This window comes from Dipodomys ordii, unplaced genomic scaffold, assembly GCF_000151885.1.
Source record: "Dipodomys ordii isolate 6190 unplaced genomic scaffold, Dord_2.0 Scaffold16, whole genome shotgun sequence".
Lineage (NCBI taxonomy): Eukaryota > Metazoa > Chordata > Mammalia > Rodentia > Heteromyidae > Dipodomys > Dipodomys ordii.
Window position 1 is genome coordinate 5596988 of NW_012267232.1, and position 16376 is coordinate 5613363.

Here is a 16376-nt window from a genome sequence, read left to right on the forward strand (position 1 = left end):
GGGGCGGGAGGGTGCGCGCGGCCGCCCGCCCGCAGCCCCGAGCGCGCCGCTTTTGTACGGGCTGGGCCCCCTCACATATGGAAATGACGCCCGCGCCGGTCCCCCTCGGCGTCCCTTTGAAGGACGCCCGCCCGGAACCGCGGCGCGGGCTGCGGAGTATTGTCCCGCGTCCCCAGCCCTAACAAAGCGCGCTCCTTGGCTCTGCAGGGCAGCGGAGGCGGGCGGCCGGCGGTGCGGGCGCTCCGGAGAGGCTGACAGAAGGTAGGCGAGGGCGGCGGGGGCCCGGCGGGCGTTAATGTCCGCTGGACCCCGCGGGGTGACCGAGGGTCCTGGTGATGGCGAGGTGCCGGCGGGTGAGAGGCGCATCTTAGGATCGCCTGGGACCCGGACGCTTCTCCCGCCCGCCCGCCCGCCGGCCACACCTCCGCCTGCCGGTCCTAGGGCGCCGCGCGGTTCGGGCACCGCTGCCCGCCCGGTGTTCCCCAGTGCAGAGCTGAAAGCTGCTGCTGTCTGTGATCCGAGCGGACCTGATTGAGTCCCACGGGGAGCGGAAGGGGTGAGGGTTCTGTTGGCATGTGCCACCCAGACAGCCCTAGAAGTGAGGAGCCGAGAGAAGCCCTGGCGATCGGTGGAGCGCACCGCTGTTAGGAGTCGAAACGGGAGGACGCGGGTGGGATCCGTGCCGCCCGAGACTTCCCCGGTGCCACTACCCGCCAGGAAAGGGGAAGCAGACTCAAGGGCACTGGGTCACTCGCTGAAAGTTCCGATCAGCAGAGCTGAGAAATGGGAAGCGTGGAGGGTGTCCGTGTGGCGAGGGCGAGCTTCCAGATCTGGGCATCTGTAGCTCTCAGACAGGCAAAGCGGATCGAGAAACCGTCTGCTTAAAACTCTTTCTGGGAAATGATAGAGACAGGCAGACAGACAGTAAGGAGCAGTTTTCCTGGGCTCGGTCCTGCAAGCCAAATAAAATGGGGGCTGGACTGTTGTCCTTCTGTAGATCACGTTTCCAGACAACTTGGTTATTACTGATCTTTTGCTCTCCTCACTGGACTAGGACAGATCGCTTCCTGGTGTTGAGGAATTACTGAGACAGATCTCCCATACAACTCAATCCTGAGTTATCAAATCCCAGCTGATCACCCTTTTATGACGGACACAGAAGCTTTTTAGGATAGGAATCCTGCTGAAGTGCCTCCTGGCACCTAAGCGAGGCTCCTGAGACCCACCGTGGAAGATTTCTCGCTTGGGTTCCTTTAGATCCGCTATCATAAATTTAGATCTATTTGCATGCTTCCCAAGGCTTGACAGTCTGCAAACAGGAAATATGTTCGTATAGAGTAGTTTTATCTTCTCTCTCGTCTAGTGTTGAGCATATTTGTTATGGAATATGGTGGCAGCTTTGGAATCTTTGGTAGATCTTGCTGTACCTATAGTTTGAAAGTAGCTGTGCAATATCCAGGCTGTGTGTAAAAGGAACGTTACAGGCTGGCTGGAAAATGAGTTTGTGTGGCCTTTTTAGCTATGCCTAGTGTTAATGGGGAGGTGATGTGAATTAAGGGGAAGAGGATGGCAGATTTGTTTATTTTCACCTGGCTCATCGTTAGAGGGAACTGCAGTGAAGATAAAGCAAATAGGTTAGATATAAGCAAATGTATCAGCAACACAGGCTTTAAAGGGGGTGATGGAGAGGAAGTCCTCCTACAACATCTAAAATGTCAGGGATCAATCATTTTAATAAGCACTTGCACAAAATGTCATGCATTTTCTTGTTACTTCTTTTTTTCATTTTAGGTAGACAATGACCCTTCATATAAAAAAGACAATAACTCACACGGGGAGAATAGGATTCCAGTCAATTCTGAATAGTCTTAATAGGTAAAATTCTTATCACAAGTCAAATGTTGTTCACACCATTTGTTTTAAATGTCACTGCCAATGATGTTCTAAACCAACATTTCAACAGTCTTAATGCTTCCATTTTATGTTGATAATGAAAATACATTTTATCAGTTTCATTTTGATAAGGGCTTAGCAAGTTTAGCCAGAGTCTTTTAGAGAGATTCAAATAGCCTAAAGCCTTTTCAAAAGGCTTATTTTTATGGATGCTAATTCATTTGTAAGCCAATAAATAATGCAGTTTGAATTCTGGCTATTGATCTTGCATCTATTGGACTAGGCCTTGTGGTGAAGCTTACTAAACTTTGCAAAAAGATATTTTTATCCTATCTCCAAATAAAACAGAGTTTAAAAAATCATATGAGATCAGCCAGGTGTCTGTGGTTCACACCTGTAATCCTAGATACTCAGGAAGTTGAGATCTGTGGATCAAGGCTCAAAGCCAGTCTGGACAGTAAAGTCTGTGAGATTCTTATCTTTAATAAAACTACCCAAAAAAAAGTTGAAAGTGGAGTTGTGGCTCAAGTGGTAGAGCACTAGCTTTGAGCAAAGAAGTTCAGGAACAGTGCCCAGGTCCAGAGTTCAAACCCTAGGACCAGCACCAAAAAAAAAAAAAAAAAGAAAGAAAGAAACGAAAAGAAAAGAAAAGAAAGAAGAAAAAAAACGATAATAGGATTATGAAAGTAAGAAAATTTGTTAGAAATAAGTACACTCCTTTATTGAGGTTGCTAAAAACAATTAGGCAGGTATTAGAACTTTTATATAGGAAAATTGACAAAGTATCAGCACCCTAAAAGTTGGTAAAATACTGTAACAACAGGAGCCTTTTTTGGGGGGGGGCTGTCCATCATGGGGATTGAACTCTGGGCCTGGGCACTGTTCCTCAGCTCTTCAGCTCAAGGCTAGCACTCTACCACTTGAGCCACAGTGCCACTTCAGGTTTTCTGGTGGTTTATTAGAGATAAGTGTCTCATGGACTTTCCTGCCTGGGCTGGCTTTGAACCGGGATCCTCTGATCTTAGCCTCCTGAGTAGCTAGGATTACAGGTGTGAGCCACCAGCGCCCAGCAACAGGAGCTTTTTACTTATACCCTAGGGAACTGTTCTCTTTCTTAGCTTCTGTCTTCCTATACCAACTCCAGTAAATATTACTCAAGAAGTGAAAGTTATGATAAAGCTTTCTCTTTTAGAAGAAAGTAACAATGACACATCTCTGGTTTCTGCTCCGACAATTTTGCTTAGTAGTTGATTATAAGCTATTTGATCTACATTGTGCTAAGCTTGTGTGTGTGTGTGTGTTTTCCCTTCTCTACCCCGGATTGGATAATCCACTGTTGTTAGGTTTAGCAAAAAACCTAGGTTTGCAACAACCTTCAGGGTAGTAAAACACTAACACTTGTTTATGTTTAGAATAAATGCCAATAGGATACTTGTCATCCAATTAAATTTTATGGTATGGTTAGCAAAGGTTGTTAGTCTCATTCAATTTCATTGAAGTATGCCTTTTTCCTGCCCCCTCCCTCCCCCCCCCTGCAGTGACATTTAAGCTTTCATCTAACATTTTTATACTGCAGTGGAATTCCTGGTGATCTGTGCTGCCTTGGGTATCCAGCTAGAATGGTGCTCTCTGAGCAGGGAGGAGGCTGCCAGTCAGCACCAGTTTGTTGCAGAGAAACAGCAATGGTTTTTGGCAGAAGTGCTCAAGATAAACATGCAAATCGGGACAGTTGCTTTTTCTGTCGAGCTTCTTGCTAAACTTGAATTTATTTTCTTCACTGTTGCCTTTTATACTGAAATTACTTCAAGATTCTAGGCGTGGAGATTTCTTCAGCAGATGAAAATGTTTGCAGAACAGAGAAGAAAAAGAAACCTTGTAATTTGATCATAAACATTATTAGCCGCTGATTTCCAACCAATGACAGCTAAAGGGGTAAATGACAAGCAGTTTGTGTGTATCACTTTAATCCCAGTGTAACTAAATTAGGCACTTAGTGGTTACTGCCTGGACCCCCAACAGCTTTGTCTGCATACAGGTCCAAAAGCATCTATTATGATGCTCTGAAGAGGGAAAGAGGCTGAGTGGAGAGGGATGTCCACACATTCTGCAGAGTTGCTCAGCTGCTAGACCATCTGGAGGGGAAATAAAAGGTCTGGGCTAGGGGCTCTGGCATTGTGCGTATTTATTATTTGCTTTTCACTTGCCAGACTTTGTCCCCTTTCACTCCCTCCCACCCTGAACAGACACCTGCCTTGGCTGGGGTACTATTCTTACAAACTTCTTTCTGTGTGCAGGCTGTTGGAAAGTTCATAAGTTCGTATAGCCCCTTCATACTGGCCTTCTGTTGGTGACTTCGTTACTCCAGCCACACCTTCACCTGTTTTGCAGTTCCAGCAAGGCTCTGTGATTTCAGAAGCTGGGGCTGCCAAGTGGGCACCACACAGCTCTGTGATGGACATTCTGTCAGAATTGGAGGCATTTTGGAGTTATATGAAGGAAAATGCTCCAAATAATTGTCAGTATGGGTGACTATTGGGTGGTCAGTGTTTTGATTAATGGCTCTGTGCATCTGACTCTTATTTATCCCTTGCTATTACTCCCAATTAATGCCCACACAGGCCATTTTATTCCAAAGGAGTCTTACAGGCTTCTGGACATTTGACTACAAGGCCTGTGGTGAAGAAAGGCACAGGTTTATGGCAGTGTCCATAAACCCTACATTGTCAATTTCAAGGATGATTTATCACTCAAAATACAACTCTTAAAATCTCTGAGCAAGATTCTTGCCACTATGGGTATGTAGGCTTTGATTCTGGAAAACATTAGATTTTGTAGGTTGTATAGATTTAAGAATTTATTTGAGGGATAATTCCTGAGCTATGATATTACTATAGATACAAAGTTCTTCACAATCATTTTACATAAAATTTTATTTCTTCAGACAGGCACTGGTAGCTCATGCCTATAATCCTAGCTACTTAGGGAGACTGAGATCTAAGGATCATAGTTAAAATTAGACTAGGCAAAACAAATCTGAGAGACCCATTTCTCTGATTAACCAGCAGATATCCACAAGTGGAGATGTGGCACAAGTAGTAGAACCTGAACCTTGAGTGGAAAAAGTTGAGAGTTTGAGGCCCTGAGTTCAAGCCCCAGTACCAGCACACATACACACACACACTCATACTTATTTCATCTATGTATAATTCCCCAAGCTGCTTTACGTTAAAAAAAAAAAAGCAGGGCTGGGAAGGTGGCTCAGTGGTAGAGCACTTGCCTTGCAAGCATGAGGCCCTGGGTTTGATTCCTCAGCACCACATAAGCAAAAAGAAAAAAGCCGGAAGTGGTGCTGTGACTCAAGTGGTAGAGTGCTAGCCTTGAGCTGAAGAGCTAAGGGACAGCGCCCAGGCCTAGAGTTCAGGCCCCACTACTGGACCCAAAATAAAAAATAAAAAAAATAAATTAAAAAAAAAGCATTTAATCTATTCGTGAATCCCTAGAGACTTGGAGGCTATAATCACTCGATAAATGGATAAAGTGAGGTAGAAGGGATATTGGCGTCTTGCCAATCCAGTTTGGAGAAATACGGCACTTCAAGGAGTGTCAGCAGTGATTATTGTTCTTCAGTACTGTGTAGCTGTCTGACTAACAGTGAAGGCAAGCAGGGCAGTGGTGGCATTTCAGTGGTCCCGTTATGTGCTCCATGTGCATGGGGAGGATTGAGGGATGTGTAATATAGGGCCAGACTTGAGTCATGTCTCAACTTTACCCGTTCCTGCATTAGTGCTAATGGGATAAATTGCTAATTTTGTTAAGCCCCAATTTCTCAAGTAGGGATAAGGTACTATTGACTCACAAGATCTGGGAGAATTAAGTGAGCATAGGCTAGACTTGTGAATGTTCAGAAATGAATAAGGATACATTCGTCTGAGTTTCCAACTAAATTTCAGCCTCTCTGCTTCTATTTGACATTAAATTTATCAATAATTTGTGAGTGTTGTCTGCTGCCATTGCTATATAATAATACAACCATGCTTTTGTACCTAATACAGCTATTGTCCACTCTTATGGTCTGTTCTGTGATGATCTTTGCTTCTTCTAAGGTAGCTCTAGCTGATCTCTTTTTTCCTTCCCTTTTGTGTGTGTGTGTGTGTGTGTGTGTGTGTGTGTGTGTGTGTGTGGCACTTGACCCTGTACTGGGGCTTGAACTCAGAGCCTCACATTTTTGCTTAATTTTTTTTTTTTTTTGGTCAAGGCTGGGGCTCTAGCATTTGAGCCACACCTCGACTTCTAGTATTTTGTTAGTTAATTGGAGATAAGGATTTCATGGGCTTTTTTGCCTGGGCTGGCTTTGACTGTGATCCTCAGATCTCAGTCTCCTGAGTAGCTAGAATTGTAAGCAGAAGCTACCAGCACCTCACTCTTCTCCCACCTCTCTCCCTCCCTCCCTCCCTCCCTCCCTCCCTCCCTTCCTTCCTTCCTTCCTTCCTTTTTTCTGTGGTTTGAACTTAGGGCCTTATAAGGTGCTCTACCACTAGAGCCACACCCCCAGTTGAATTTATTCTAAGCTTCTGCCTCCTTTGTAGGCTTCAGGTGTTTTCTTGTTTATTTTTCAATTCCTCTTGTATCAATTTCTCTTAGATTAATTAGCCTCTCTCTTTTGTTTGCAATATTTAACCTTTACAACTATCCTTACATTTGAGTGTTGTTATTCTAGTTATGTAAATGAAGGACCTGAGGCAATGTTTTAGTACAGATTCTTCTCCAAAGCTTATTCCACAACAGAAAAATGCAGGTCCAATTTGCAGTGTCTTCTCTAGTTCTGTTTGGTAGTTGCTCTTGGCTCTTTACTTCTGGTTGGTTATGTTGAAAACTGAAAATGTCCTTGTGAAGGGAAGTGGGAAGTGGTGATAGGTATGTGGGTATGGATATTTCAAAATATTTCTGTGCTCATTTCTATATTTCCAATTCAAGGTAAGTTTCCTCCCACAGAACACCCAGACAGTAAGTTAGGCCACGTCCTGGGTTTGATTCCTCAGTACCACATAAACAGAAAAAGCTGGAAGTGGTGCTGTGGCTCAAGGGTAAAGTGATATCCTTGAACAAAAGAAGCTCAGGGACAGTGCCCAGGCCCTGAGTTCAAGCCCCAGGACCAACAAAAACAACAACAAAAAAGAAATAGAAGGTGTGGACTTTGCCCTTAAAAGAAATTTCTGCCAAGTGGGGAGAAAAAAAATCTTGCACATGCAATTACCAAAGAACATTTGGAGAATTATATCAGTTAGCAAAAATGCATTTTGTGCCAGATGAGAACTGATAACTTGTCACTCTAGGTAGTGTCTCCTGGGTGTTTCAGTGAGAGTTTTGCATGTGGTCCACAGGAGTGGGGGTCCCTACCTCTTTCATTCCCATGAGCATTCTAGAGTTTGTGTCTTGGAAAGGCTAGAGATAAAAAGAAAGCTGCAAAAGCTAAGGAAGGGACGTGATAGCCTATCAAATTCAAAGGAGTGAATAAAATCAGGACTTCTCCATATTGATTTTTGTTTTGTTTTGTTCTCTTTCATTGTCTTAGATGAACAAGATGCCACCCCTTAAAAATAATTTTAAAAAGGGAAGTGTCAGCAAGCCTTTACTTTTGAGTTTTTAAACTTATACAAAAAAAAAGTCAAACAGAAAAAAGGGTCTGGCTTTTCCAGAGTTGGTCAGATTGCAGCCTAAGGGACTGTAAAACTTGAGTGAGCCTGAGAACTATGGTGACACCCAAAATCTCAGTGTACCTTGGGGATTCTCAGATCTTTGTTGACAATTAACTGGCAGACCCAGGTGAAGCTCATTAAGCAAGCTTTGTCCCTGTCTAAATTCCTACCTCTTGTGACTTTGTGTAACACCTTGGTGTTTCTTTAGTGATGCTTTGATATTTATATAGCACTCTTATTTTGAAAACATTTGCATACTGATTCGTTAACCCAACAGACCAACCCTGGGAAAGTAACCAGAGCCATCAGCACCTTAGTTGGTGGGGAAAGCCTGCTAATGGAAGAGACCTGTTGAGTCTAGAAGCCTGGACCCACACTCTGCTGTGTTGCTTTAATGAGTAGCTTTCCCCAGGCTGAACTGCCTGGCAGTGCTGTTCAGTCATCTTCTGAATCCACCTAGTTTTGCTAAGGTTGTGCCTCTGTTTTGTCTTGTCATGTTTTGAACAGTTGTCTATGAAGAGAAAGCAAACACAGCCTAGGGTAGCGCCAATTTGTCACTTACAGCTCTTTTATCTTCAATTCTGGCCATGTTTGACATCTTACTTCCATGTTCCCTGTGTTGTAACGATCAGCTTTTTGGAAGATCACCTATTTAGAGTTTTTTGATCTAGGGTTTAAAGGTGCCACTTTGGTTGTTTCTCTGGTGATGTTGAGGATTAAACACGGAGCCTTAGCCCATGCTGTACCACTGAGCTACTCTTCCAGCCCCTAGCTAATGGTGCTGTTTTTGTTGCTGTTGTTTTTTTTTTCTTTCTTTCTTTCTTTTAAGTCAGGGGGTTGGCTGAGGGCCCTGTTGCCAGTGGCTGACTGAGGTCACCCTCCCAAGGGTATATAGATATATATTGTGTTTATTGCATCATGGTACAGGTTTGGGGCTTGCATCAAAAGAGCCAGCCCATTAAAAAATCAGTCAGCGTGCAAGGAGAAAAACATCTTAAAGTGGGAAGTACCTGGAATTATATAAGGTATATTTTTAGCCAAAGATGACTCAGAGGTCTTTATGTCTGCAGAGTTTTACTGCTCTTTGGCATATGACACAAATGGAAAGCCTGGAGTTTGATTTGAGGCATCAGGGGGATGGAGGACAGATGAGCTAGGAGGTGCTTGAGTTGCTGAGGTTTCTTGAGATGCTGTGTGATCTGCCTAAACCACGCCATGCTCCTTCAAGCCTTTCTGTGGAAAAGGCTGGATTGTGTTTTCCTCTTGTCTAGGCAACAAAGCCTTATCTAAAGCTCCCTGGGATGAGAGTGAGCTCCAGGGACTACTTTTCCTGTCACAGTGCAGGCAATTGTACCGTGGAAACTAATTGAGTTGCTTTTTGAAGGTCTCATGTAAAAGGCATCTGGTCTCATGTAAACAGGAGGTGGTTTTTGTAGTGGGCATGCTCAGCCCAGACCTCTTGCTGCAGCCCTCTGCTCTAGCTATTCTAGGAAGCATCTAGGGCAAACAAAGTGGGACTAATCAACACAGCCAGGTTGTAGCATCTGGGCAGGTTATCTCCTGCTTTCCTACTTGCCTGGAGGTTAGTGCTGGTTGGAGCTAACAGCTGATTGGATCCACTGACTGTCAACAGGGACCTTTAAGTCCAGGTCAGATGTGCTGAGAAGAAGAGAGCAGCTCTTGGGCTTGGGCTTGAGTTTGACTGGCTATCACCAGAGGACCAGGAAGGAGAGAAGTTGTCTCTCTGGCTATCTGATGTCTTCCTTCTGGTAAAGTTCATGCCTGGGGATGCAAGCCTGTGGATGTGTTCCTGGTGTGGGTGCATGTGTGAACTCCACTGACCGGAGTTGGATCTTGGGGAGATGGAGCTTCTGCTCTTGAGTGTGCCAGAAACAGAGTATTATGCATATAGACAAAGCCCTGCAGTGGGTAGGGCTTGGGGGAGGTGAATGTGCCTTAGAATGACCCTTCCAACCTCTCCTTGTCTCTGTCCTGCACAGGTGAGCGCTGTGGGCTATGGGATGGATGAGGTGGAGCAGGACCAACATGAGGCCCGACTCAAGGAGCTGTTTGACAGTTTTGACACAACGGGAACCGGATCCCTGGGACAGGAGGAGCTCACCGATCTGTGCCACATGCTGAGCTTGGAGGAGGTAGCCCCGGTGCTGCATCAGACACTGCTGCAGGACAACCTCTTGGGCAGGGTAAGGTCTGGGGCGGACCTTCCTGTGGGAAGCAAGGTGTGGTTTCTGTTGGGGTGCTGGGGATGGCGCAAGCTGCATGTTGTAACTTGTTTCTAGCAGCTTGGCCGTTAACTTGGTAAAAAGCATGTAATGAGTGTGGCATAACTCTTGCTTTTTGCCCAGGCAACAAGGACATACTGTAGTTTGTACTCTGCAATGGAGTGGTACACTGAGTATTGTTAAGTAAAGAAGGCAAAAAGAATGCTCATCACCTATTTTCTTGTTCTGTGTGGGTCATACTCTGGATCCACACGCATCATTGAGAGAGAAAGGAGTGGAGAAATTTCCATGCAAGAGAAATGAGAGGCAGTTAAAAAAAAGAAAGAAAGAAAAAAAAAGAACAAAAACCCTGCCTTTTCCAGGTACTGATAGCTCACACATAATCTTAGCTACACAGGGGCTGAGATCTGAGAATTGAAGTTCAAAGCCAAAGCAGGCAGCCAAATCCATGAGTCTTTTATTTCTAGTTAACCAGCAAAGTGCTGGAAGTGGAAGTATGGCTCAAGTGGTAGAGCACTACCCTTGAACCACCCTCGAGCAGAAAAAGCTAAGTAAGAGTGAGACCCCTAGCTAAAGCCTCTATACCAACACATATACAAAGACACACACACACATACACACACACACAAAGAGGAGAGAGATGAGGTGGGGACGGGGAGGGGAGGGGACGGGGGGAGAGAGAGAGAGTGAGAGTGAGAGAGAGTGAGAGAGAGAGAGAGAGAGAGAGCTTGGCCCAATTCTGGACACAGTAGGGAATAGAAGAATAAAAAAGAAACCTATTCTTCAAAGGAAGAGGAGATTTGCTTTGACCCTTTATTCTTTTTGTTTGTTTGTTTGTTTTTGTTAGTTTGGGGCTTGAACTAAGGACTTGGGTGCTGTCTCTGAGCTCTTTTGCTCAAGACTAGCTCTCTTCCATTTCGATCCACAGCTTCACTTCTGGTTTTCTGGTGGTTGATTGGAGAAAAGGGTCTCACAGAGTTTCCTATTCAGATCTCAGCCTCCTGAGTTGCTAGGATTACAGGTGTGAACCACCAGTGGTTCTTTTGTTTTGCTCGGTTGTAGGGCTTGAACTCAGAGCCTGGGCTCTGTCCCTGAACTCTTTTGCTCAAGGCTAGTGCTCTACCACTTCAAACCACAGCTCTCCTTCTGGTTTTTCAATAGTTAATCAGAGATAAGAGTCTCTAATTAGCCGGGCACTGGTGGCTCACGCCTGTAATCCTAGCTACTCAGGAGGCTGTAATCCTAGCTACTCAGGGGGCTGAGATCTGAGGATCGCAGTTCAAAGCCAGCCTGGGCAAGAGAGACCGTGAGACTTCTATCTCCAATAAACCACCAGAAAACCGGAAGTGGCGCTGTAGCTCAAGTGGTAGAGCGCTCGCCTTGAGCTGAAGAGCTGAGAGACAGCGCCCAAGCCCAGAGTTCAAGCCCCACGACCAAAAAAAAAAAAAAGAGTCTCTAATTAAAAGAGTCTCCAGATAAAAGTTTGGGAACCTTTCTGCCCAGGCTGGCTGCAAACTGCGATCCTCAGATCTCAGCCTTTTGAGTAGCTAGGATTACATGCATGAACCATCAGTGCTTGGCTTGATCTTTTATTTATTGTTTTTTAGTCATGGCTCTTGAACTCTGGGCCTGTGCACTGTCCCTGATATCCTTTTTTTTTTTTTTTGTCGGCCGTGGGGCTTGAACTCTGGGCCTGGGCGCTGTCCCTCAGCTCTTCAGCTCAAGGTGAGTGCTCTACCACTTGAGCTACAGCACCACTTCCGGTTTTCTGGTGGTTTATTGGAGATAGGAGTCTCACGGTCTCTCCTGCCCCGGCTGGCTTTGAACCACGATCCTCAGATGTCAGCCTCCTGAATAGCTAGGATTACAGGCGTGAGCCACTATCGCCCGGCCCCTGATATCCTTTTGCTCAAAGTTAGCACTCTACCAGTTGACCCACAGCACCACTTCTGGCTTTTTCAGTGATTAATTAGTGATAAGAGTCTCACAGACTTTCCTGCTCAAGCTGGCTTCGAATCATGTTCCTCAGATCTCAGCCTTCTGTGTGGCTAAGATTACTAGCCTGAGCCACTGGCACCTGGCTTGATCTTTTCATCTTAACTGAGCTATTTCTTGTGTGGATTGTTTGTGGGTGAAGTATTAATTAACTCTCTACCCAGGAAGTAAGGCAGGAGAGTAAGTAAATACTGCACAGGTTCATATAAAACCCAGCAGGGATGCTTCCAGCTGGGATGTGTTGTACCCACTAATGTCTCTCATTTGACAACAAATAGTCATGTTGTCCCCATGGATAGAGTCACTGACATAAGACAGAAGTAAGAAGGGTTTTTTTTTCCTTGCTGATAGTGGGAAGGACATTTGATCTTGTCACAGCCTGAGATTGTCTTTAGTTCTCCTAATTTTTACTAATGGCATTATTTCTACGGCTTTGTGCAGAGTCTTTTGGTGTTGGTTAGTAGGAGGATACAATAGGCAGTACTTTCTGAGCTGGGCTGTTATAATTGCTGACACTTTGTAGACAGTGGTTTGTACCATGTGGTGTGAATTGAGGATACAGTCACGAAGCTTCACTTTATTCTAGTTACTGAACTTCCTTTTCTTTGTTTCATTTTCACTGCTGATAACTGAGAAGATGGGTAAATGATTTCAGATACAGTTCCAGGTCTTGGCTGTCTGATCTGAGAGGTGGTAGTGTTCCCTGGGGCTAATATTCAAAACGTGGTGATGTTCTTGAAGCTTGGCACCATGACTGTGGTGTCAAACAAGCTCATAGTGAAAGAAAAGGAAATGGGAATTCTTTGCAAAAATGGAGGCTATTCTTGGCCAATGTTGTGTGTGTGTGTGTGTGTGTGTGTGTGTGTGTGTGTGTGATGTGTGTGGTATCTGCTTATGAATATATAGAAAATGCTATAAATCTTGCTTGGAAAGTAGTAAAAATGGGTGCTTGGAAGACAGAGCCATTACATGGTACACTTGAATGTTTTTGAGTGTTGTCCCAGATCTGGACACAGTAGAGAACAAAAGAGTGGCTAACAGTGGGGTCCCTGAGGGTTTCAGGTCTTTTGGTATGTAAGGAATTAGGACAGATGGTTTTGTTTTTATTTTTGTTTTTTATTTTTTGTTGGTTGTGAGGCTTGAACTCAGGGCCTAGGCACTGTCCCTGAGCCTCTTTGTGCTCAAAGCTAGTACTCTACCACTTGAGCCACAGTGCCACAGCTCCACTTCCAGTTTTTGAGTGGATAATTGGAGCTAAGAGTCTTATGGGGACTTTTCTGCCAGGTTGGCTTCAAACCATGATCCTCAGATCTCAGCCTCCTGAGTAGCCAGGGTAAAAGGTGTGAGCCACTGGTGCCTGGGTTTTTTTGTTTTTTGTTTTAATTGAAAATACCATAGAGAGGGGTTACAATTACACGGGCAAGGTAATGAGTGCATTTCTTCAAGCATGGTTGCCTCCTCCTTTGTTTCCCCTTACCACCCACCAACCCCCCTTACGCCCCCTTCCCCCCCCCCACTGCCACCCCTGGTGCCAACAAAGTTGTAAAGTTTGTTTTCGACATAACATCTTGTACATTTCATTGTTGCAATGCGTCCACCTGTATCCCCATTTAAACAATTTGTTTTTTCCCTTCTCCTCCACAAATTATAGCGACATCAAATACAGTGAAAGCAGGGGTTATACTGTGCGGGAGGGACATGCAAAGCAACAAAGAAATATCTTATAAATATCTTAGAAACAATAGTCAGACGGGCTGGGAAGGCGGCTCAGTGGTAAAGCGCTTGCCTTGCATGCCAGAGGCCCCGGATTCGATTCCTCAGCACCACATAAGCAAAAAGAAAAAAGCCAGAAGTGGCGCTGTGGCTCAAGTGGTAGAGTGCCAGCCTTGAGCTGAAGAGCTGAGGGACAGCGCCCAGGCCAAGAGTTCAGGTCCCATGACCGGACCCCCCCTCCAAAAAAAAGAAACAATAGCCAGAAAGAAAAAGCATTTGAATCCTTATCTTGGGGTTCATTTCACTTAACATCAACTTATCTGACCATTTCTTCTTATCTCAGACATATACTAGTTATTGCAAATAAGGGAAACCATGGAACCTATGTTTCTTTGGGCCTGGCTTACTTTTTTTTTTTTTTAAATAAGCAGTTGAGCAAACAAGTTATAGTTCCATAAGTGAGGTTATGAATACAGTGCATCTTGATTGATGTCCCACCTTCCATCATTCGCCCCCATCTTTCCCCATCTCATCTCTGCTCTCAGTTATGGAGTTCAATTTTTATACAATGTACATTGAATATAATGACTGCATTTGATCTGTTTTGTTTGTTTTGTTTTGTGCTGGTACTGAGGTTTGAACTCAGGACCTGGGTGCTGTCCTTTAACTTTTTCACTTAAGGCTGGTGCTCTATTACTCAGCTTCCAGCTTCTTGCTGATTTTCTGGATATAAGAGTTTCACAGACTTTCCTGGCTGGGCTGGTTTTGAATCACCATTCTCAGATCTCTCAGCCTCTTAAGTAGCTACAGTTACTAATATCGGCCATGAGCTCCTGGCTGTGTTTCCTGTTTTGGTGTTTCTGAAAGCCTGAGAAGACATAATGCCCCTTTCTGGCAGTTTCTTCAAGAGCTTTGTTTAGAGTCAGGGTACATGTGCATCTTCTACTTGTCATTATGTTCACCATTTCTTCTGCTGCTGTGACATATCTTTGCCCTCATTTGGTAAACTGAAAACCAGAGAACACTTATCGATTGATTTGTTAATGACTCAATACCACCAGCTTGCCTTTTACCATTTGCTATTTGCCTGAATAATGAATACCTACGTGTTCTATAGTATGATATTTACTTAGTGAGCCAGTGATAAAAGTTAAATAGATGTATGCATATTGATTTCCCATGGGAAGTCTCTGGTGGTGGTCCTGAGAGCAGTATTGGCATGAATTAATGCAATACTGTTCAATTTGCATTTTTTATGGAACTGAATTATTCCTCAGATGATCACTGAAGCTTGGCCATATGCTGCTAAGATACTCTATATGGTTTATAATTGTAAATTATAAAGAAAAAATTCCTTAGAATTCTCTGGCACAATCTCAATGCTATCACCTTCATGGATATTGAGTAGAGTTCATAAATTATAAGATTGTGTTCTTTGAAAAAATTAATTAAAAAATGACACATAGTAATTGTACATTTCAGTACAATGTGTCCTGATCAGGACAGTGCAACTGGTGCATCCGTCACCTCAGATTTGCTTGTGTTGGGAACATTCAAAAATCCTCTATTAGGTATTTTGAAATTCTTGGTTAATTGTTGTCAACTATGATTATTCTGTAAGTTGTTTTCTTTATATTATTGCCAGTCATCTTTCTTTTCTTTAGAAGGTATTTACAGATAAACTTGGGAGGGTTAACATTTTCATGTAATAACAAAGAAGAAAAAGTAGCATGGCATCTGAATATATTCATCTGTTTGTTTCTTTTTTAAAGCTTGTATTGGGGCTGAACACCGGCTCTCACTTGGCTTTTTTGCTCAGGGTGTCAGTACCACTTGAACTACATTTCTACTTTCTGCTTTTTTTTTTTTTTTTTGGTTGGTTGTGGGGCTAGAACTCAGGGCCTGGGTGCTGTCCCTGAGCTCTTTAGCTCAAGGCTAGCACTCTACCACTTTGAGCCATAACTCCACTTCTGGTTTTTGAGTAGTTAATTGGAGATAAGACTCTCATGGGGACTTTCATGTCCAGCTGGCTTCAAATTGTGATCCTAAGATCTCAGCCTCTGGAGTAGCTAGGCATGAGCCACCAGCACCCGTCTACTTTCTGTTTTGTTTTTTTTTTTGCTGGTTAATTGAAAATAAGAGTCTCATAGACTTTCCTTCCCAGGCTAGATCTCAGCCTCCTGAGTAGCTAGGATTGTAGGTGTGAGCCACTGATGCTTGGCTTCTTGTGCCTTTTAAATGAAGTGTTTTCACAAGCTCCTTCTCTTTTTTTGTTAGAAATTAGGACATACGATCATTACCTTGGTTTTGTACAACTCAGGAGCTTGTGCTTGCTAGCAGGTGCTCTTAATACCTGAGCCATGTCCATAGCCCTTTTAGCTGTAGTTATGGTTTTTTGTTTTTGTTTGTTTTTATCTGTAGTAGGGATTGAATCGGGACTAGGGCTCTGTTCCTGAGCTTTTTTGCTCAAGGTTAGAGCTACCATTTTGAGCTCCACTTCCAGTTTTCAGGTGTTTAATTAGCGATTAGGGTCTCACAGACTTTCCCGCCTAGCCTGGCTTTGAACTGCGATCCTCAGATCTCAGCTTACTTCCGGAGTAGCTAGGATTGCAGGTGTGAGCCACCAGTGCCTGGCATGTAGGTTTTGTTTGTTTGCTTTTGAATCAGGTCTTTCTATACACCCCCTTCACTGGCCTGAATTGCAATTCTTCCTGTTTTATAGTTTCCACAGAACTGGGATGGGATGTTGTGCCCCACCATGCTCGTTGTTTATTTCTTTTTTTGGAGGGGGGGTCTGGTCGTGGGGCCTGAACTCTGGGCCTGGGCACTGTCCCTC

At 44.2% G+C, this 16376-nt stretch overlaps 1 protein-coding gene across 1 annotated transcript in view; it reads left to right on the plus strand.

Moving 5' to 3' along the window:
- Window positions 1-210: 210 nt before the first annotated feature.
- The window catches only part of Nin (ninein (GSK3B interacting protein)), a 114058-nt gene continuing 97892 nt past the window's right edge, over window positions 211-16376 (plus strand). The window contains exons 1-2 of the mRNA XM_013012224.1: window positions 211-261; window positions 9590-9793. Of these exons, the coding sequence (XP_012867678.1) occupies window positions 9611-9793 (183 nt within the window). The 5' untranslated portion in view covers window positions 211-261; window positions 9590-9610. The remainder of the gene's footprint in view (window positions 262-9589; window positions 9794-16376) is intronic.